The 6,779-nt window shown below is 30.5% G+C and overlaps 1 protein-coding gene across 1 annotated transcript; it reads right to left on the reverse strand.

Moving 5' to 3' along the window:
* Positions 1–233: 233 nt before the first annotated feature.
* LOC124943300 (DNA-directed RNA polymerase subunit beta'-like) lies at positions 234–887 on the reverse strand. Its single transcript, XM_047483834.1, has one exon. It carries the CDS (start codon positions 885–887, stop codon positions 234–236), a length of 654 nt encoding a protein of 217 aa, XP_047339790.1.
* Positions 888–6,779: the final 5,892 nt, after the last annotated feature.

Genomic DNA, 6,779 nt, shown 5'->3' on the forward strand with positions numbered 1-6,779 from the left:
ATTTATAAAACGAACTTTTCCAGTTTAAATTATGTGAAGGTGTTCTATTTATTATATGTGTTGCCATAAAAATTGAAAAGTTTAAAAAAATTAAAGGAATTTTGGCTTGAAACATCAAAGATCATACAACATATAGTAAATGTTAGTGTTCACGTTCAACAACCTCATTTTATTGTGAGGATATAAGGGCAAGACCTTTGATGCAAAATACCATTGTTTTTAAAAATTATTTATCATTGATGACTTAAAAATTCACTACCATTATAAGTTCTAACCATTTTAATTGATAACTGAAATTGTCTTTTAATCATAGCATGAAAATCAATGAATATTTGATAAATAGAATTTTTTGATTTAATCATGTATATCCAAGTATATCTACTAAAATCATCAACAATAGTAAACATATATTGACAATCAATAAGTGATGCCTCCAAAGATAAAGGTACATGAACCGCCATTTGATCCCCATCAAAGTCTGCATTGAATCCCTTACAAACTAATGGATGTAAACAAATAGCGCTCCCTTCTACTAAAATGGGCTGGAATGCCTGTATCCATAATTTATGCAAAGTAGGCGCTCTATTCAGCAAAACAGGATGTCCTTGCATAACTTCCTCCCATACAATGGGATCTTTTTCCCGAATTTTATTCTTCGCAACTCCTATGTTCGAAGCAAGATGTTGTTTAATTAGACCACGAATTACAAATGTTTGGAAAAGCTCTATTGCTATTTCGCGGGGCAATCCACATCGATGTAATGAAAGTGGAGGACCCACGACAATGACGGAACGCCCCGAATAATCGACCCGTTTGCCAAGCAGAGTCTCACGAAATCTTCCCTCTTTGCCTTCAATTACATCTTTATCAGGTCTCCAAATATCCATATGAATTAAATCAAAACATTTATCAGTTTTAGATAAACTAAAATTAAAAGGTAGTTTTTTCTGTTTTGAAATTGAACATATATAACAATAAAAGTTTTCTTTATTCAAACAAAAAGCATGTTTAAGTGAAACATCATAAATATGTCCAAGTCTTCTATTTAATAACATGAAATCATTATATGTATTACACACGTTATTGACTAAATTTTTATCTAGTATGTAGAGGTTCTGTCTAAAATCTCTTTTTCCTATGATGGTGGAACTTTTAACTTCCGGCAATAGACAACCAGTAGAAAAAAAATTGTCAACTAATATTATTTATTTTTGCAAGTTTAGACACTAAAATTAGATTATATATAAAATCTTTTACAAACATAACATCATACAATTTCAGTTTATCTGACAGTCTAACATTTCTTATAAATCTGACATTTATAATTATTCCATCAGGTAAAAATAAAAGAATGCTAGTAACTTTTCTAATTTAAGTCATGCAGTTTATGTTTGTGTAAATTTGGCAACTATGGCCACTATCTATAATCCAAATAGGTTTATCCTTATAGATATTATATACATTTAAACTGTATGTATTAGTGAAATTACTAGTAGGATACATACATTCTTGTCTTTTCCTTTTCCATCTCCATGAAGTTCTTTGTGACTTCTTTAACGGCAGTAATTTCAGAGCTGCTGTTTTTATCAAAATAGAATGGAGTATTTACTGCGTTAACAAAAACTTTAGCTTTTGAATCACGATTTCCTCTCCACCTATTAGGGTATTCTATGAGTTTAAAACACCCTTCTTGAATGTGGCCTTCAGTTTGCAATGTGTGCAATACAGTATTGATGACCCATTTTCTTTGACATTTTTCTCTTTGTTGTATCCTCCCTTTCCTTTTGTATTTCAATCATTCTTTTTCCATTTTTGTCGTTCAAAATAATCTCTTATTAACATAGCAAAACTATATGTTTGATCATTCATCAATGGCTGAACCTCAATCTGTCTTTCAATACTTTGTATCATTGCATAAGCCCTATTTAGACTAAGTTTATGATCCATTATAAGGATTTATTGTCTTATGTTATTATAATATTCATTCAATCCCATTAAAAATTGTGTTAACTTGTTAGTAGAATCTAATTGAATTACCAATTTCGTCATCCTACAAAAACATAAAACATAGTGTACTTGGATTGAAATCACAGCATGGTAAAGGTTCTAGTACTAAATGTTCATCCCATAATTTTTTATTTTCGAATAATACTTCTCAATAGAAAGTGTACCTTGTCGAAGATTTCTTATAACTTTCTGAATATGGAAAGCTTATGGGCTATTACTTTCTTGATACCAATCTTTTGATATCAATCCATAAATCTCTTGTTGTGATTGTGAAAGAATAATTTGTTTTGATTTCTTCTGAAACCGTATTCAGGATCCACGATCTTCCCAAGCAATCAACCTATCTCAATCTATCGAAGTCGTCAGCTTCTTTTGGCACGGCAAGTGAACCGTCAATAAGCCTTAGCTTCGATTTGGCTTCAAGGGCTAACCGAAGACCACTGCTCCAACCGATGTAGTTCGATCTGTTGAACACTATTGTGCAGATAATATCTCTTGTATTGTCTAAGTTACGAATCACAAATAGATCATTATCACGTCTCTTCTTTCCAGTCATCTTTCTATCTGGTGATTCGAGCAAAAAGTACCTATTGGAATTTTTTATGACGAATTTGACGATGAGGATAAAATACTAGATGTATCACTTACCGCTTGAATATTTTCTTGATCTTCAAGAAGATCCCTCTCTAATACCATGAAATCAGATTAATTGAAAAACTATTAGCGTTTCTGATATTAACCAAAGATGAATCAGAAATGAAAGTATCTATTGGATTTTTTTGATGACGAATCCGACGATGAGTATAAAATACTAGATGTATCACTTACCGCTTGAATATTTTCTTGATCTTCAAGAAGATCCCTCTCTAATACCATGAAATCTGATTAATTGAAAAACTATTAGGGTGTGTTTGATAACCCTAAAATTGGTATTGGAATTGGAATTGGAATTGGAGGGTCCAATTCCAATTCTTATGTTTGTTAGACACTTTAATATTAAGAATTGGAATTGGAATTAGAATTCCAATGGAATTCAATATAGTGTAATTTGATAGTTATCAATTCCTATCTTTTTAGGTCGGAATTGTAATTCCAAATTAACACGTTTTTGATTATTTTGACATTTTTAACACGTTTTCACACATTAAACACGTTTTACACGTTTTTAACACGTTTAACATAATTTCATATTTTGGCACGTTTAACACGTTTTGGCACGTTTAACACGTTTTTGGCACGTTTAACACGTTTTTTTGACACATTTAACACGTTTTTCACGTCCTTGAACACGTTTAACATGATTTTGACACGTTTAACACGTTTTTTTGACACATTTAACACGTTTTTCACGTCCTTGACACGTCTAACACGTTTTTGACACGTTTAACATGATTTTCACGTTTTTAACACGTTTAACACGTTTTTGGCACGTTTAACACGTTTTTGTCACGTTTAACACGTTTTTGACACGTTTAACACGTTTTGACACATTAAACACGTTTTTCACGTCCTTGACATGATTAACACATTTTTGACACATTTAACACGTTTTTCACGTCTTTGACACGTTTAACACGTTTTTGACACGTTTAACATGATTTTCACGTTTTTAACATATTTAACACGTTTTTGACACGTTTAACACGTTTTTTTATATGAAGGCACATTTTGCACGTATTGGCACGTTTAACAAGTTTTTCACATTTTTAACACGTTTTTGACGCGTTTAACACGTTTTCACGTTTTTGACACATTTAACACGTTTTTTTTACGTTTTTGACATGTTTAACGCGTTTTCATGTTTTTGACACATTTAACACGTTTTTTTTTACGTTTTTGACACGTTTTACATGTTTTGGCACGTTTAACAAGTTTTTCACATATTTAACACGTTTTTGACACAATTACCACATTTTTGACACGTTTAACACATTTTGGCACGTTTAACAAGTTTTCACATATATAACACGTTTTTGACACGTTTAACACGTTTTCACGTTTTGACACATTTAACACATTTTTTTACGTTTTTGACACGTTTAACATGTTTTCACATTTTTAACACATTTAACATTTTTTTTACATTTTTGACACGTTTACCACATTTTTGACACGTTTAACACATTTTTCACGTTTTGGCATGTTTAATAAGATTTTCACAGGTTTGGAACGTTTAACACGTTTTTGACACGTTTTCATGTTTTTAACACGTTTAAAACGTTTAACACGTTGTTGACACGTTTCACATGTTTTTTATGTTTTTGACACGTTTGACACATTTTTAACACATTTAACACGTTTAACACGTTTAACACGTTTTAACACGTTTAACACGTTTTTCACGTTTTGGAACGTTTAACAAGTTTTTCACTTATTTGACACATTTAACACATTTTTGATACGTTTAACACGTTTTTACGTTTTTGATAGGTTTAACACGTTTTAAACCTATCAAAACGTGTGAAAAACATGTTAAACATATTAAAAATGTCAAAAACATGTTAAATGTGCCAAAAATGTGAAAAACGTGAAAACGTGAAAAACGTGTTAAAATGTGTAAAAAACGTGTTAAAACGTGTGAAAATGTGAAAAATGTGTTAAAATGTGTGGAAAACGTGTAAAAAAAAATATGAAAGATGTGTGAAAAACGTGAAAAACTTGTTAAAACGTGTGAAAAACGTGAAAAACGTGTTAAAACGTGTTAAAAAGGATAAAACGTGTTAAAAACGTTTGAATACGTGAAAAACATGTTAAAACGTGTGAAAAACGTGAAAAACATGAAAAACGTGTAAAACGTGAAAAACGTGTTAAAACGTGTAAAAAATGTGAAAACGTGAAAAACGTGTGGAAAACGTGTGAAAACGTGAAAAATATGTGGAAAACGTGGAAAACGTGTGAAAAACGTGAAAACGTGTTAAAACGTGTAAAAAACGTGAAAACGTGTGAAAACGTGTATAAAACGTGTTAAAACGTGTTAAAACGTGTTAAAACGTGTGAAAAACGTGTTAAAACGTGTGAAAAACGTGTGAAAAACGTGAAAAACATGTGAAAAATGTGAAAACGTTTGAAAAACGTGTGAAAAACGTGTTAAAACGTGTAAAAAACGTGTAAAAAATGTGACAAACGTGTGAAAAAATTGAAAAATGTGAAAAAATGACAAAAACGTATTAAACGTGCCAAAACGTGAAAACATATTTTAAAAGTTTACATTTTGAACCGATATTTTATTTTACAAACATTGGAATTAGAATTGAATTACAATTCTATCATTTTCCCAAACATAGGAATTGGAATTGAATTACAATTCTATCATTTTTCCAAACATAGGAATTGAATTGTAATTCAATGCAAATTCTCATGGAATTGAAATTAGAATTCCAATGCCAATTCCCCCTCATCAAACACACCCTTAGCGTTTCTGATATTAACCAAAGATGAATTGAGATTTCAGAATGTATTCACGATAATAGACCATTAGAAATGTGACCTATTACAACTCAATAACTAGACATTCTTAGCCTTACATAAATTATATATATAATTTTTACAATTAATAAGAAATAAAGTTATAAAATTAAATAAATTTTCTTTGTACCATTAGAAATGTGACCTATTACAACTCAATAACTAGACATTCTTAGCCTTACATAAATTATATATATAATTTTTACAATTAATAAGAAATAAAGTTATAAAATTAAATAAATTTTCTTTGTAATTCAATTTAATATGCATAAAATACATGATTAAACCTTCCATAAAAGAGTAAAAATAAAATTAAATAAATTTTCTTTGTAATTCAATTTAATATGCATAAAATATATGATTAAACCTTCCATAAAAGAGTAAGTGTCCTTAAACAAGGATTTAGGCTTGCACTTTGCCAACTTTCAAGAGAAGAAGTCTAATTTGGTTGAGTAATGGCTAGAACATATATATTATAAGAATCGTTCAATCACAATATATATGGACAAGGAAAACGCCACCATTTAAACCCAACCAGTTGAAAATGACAGGCGGAAGCCCACATAACGAAGCCCAAGTTCAGTCACCTTAATACTCCCAGCAATGGGTTACAGGCTTATGCTACCAAGCCCAGTGATACAATAAATCTTGATGTTTAGAAATATAGAGTTTTCTTTTGTTCTAAAATCTTGATGTGGGATTATGAAATTTATTTAAACGTTAATTTAAACCCACTTGAGGATAACAATGATAGAGATAGGTGAACGGAAAGTTTCATTCCTCCTTTATTCCACGATTTATTTTTATGATTAGTAGACATATATATATATTTTGACCGCAACAATCCTTGCGGACATTCTGTCAAACACTTTGTAGGAAAAACTTGAAGTGAGTGATAAATAAACAATAAAAACAAACAAAAAAAAAAAGATGATGAATATGATCAAGGATTCGCAGTGATTCCTCATCAAATGTATAGTCGGTCGCAACACGTCAAAGACCTAGCGAGATTGGTCCAAACGAAACCATATGAAAAAAACAGCATGACCAGCTCTAACTATACATCTCATATCTCTATCTTCTTTGTCGTCGAGGGTTCGTCGATGGAAAAAGATCAAACAAACGAGGCATGTCGAGCGGATGAATGAATGTTAGGCTTAATGAGCCTCCCTCTCTAAGTCCCACATTTAATAATTAGAATACCAATTTAAAAGTCTTATATATATTTAAATTAAAAGGTTTCATTTTATATAAGTTTTATTTTATAATTAGGTTTTAAAATTAAAAATATGGTCATTTGGCCACGG

This window comes from Impatiens glandulifera, chromosome 6, assembly GCF_907164915.1.
Source record: "Impatiens glandulifera chromosome 6, dImpGla2.1, whole genome shotgun sequence".
NCBI classification, from domain to species: Eukaryota; Viridiplantae; Streptophyta; class Magnoliopsida; order Ericales; family Balsaminaceae; genus Impatiens; species Impatiens glandulifera.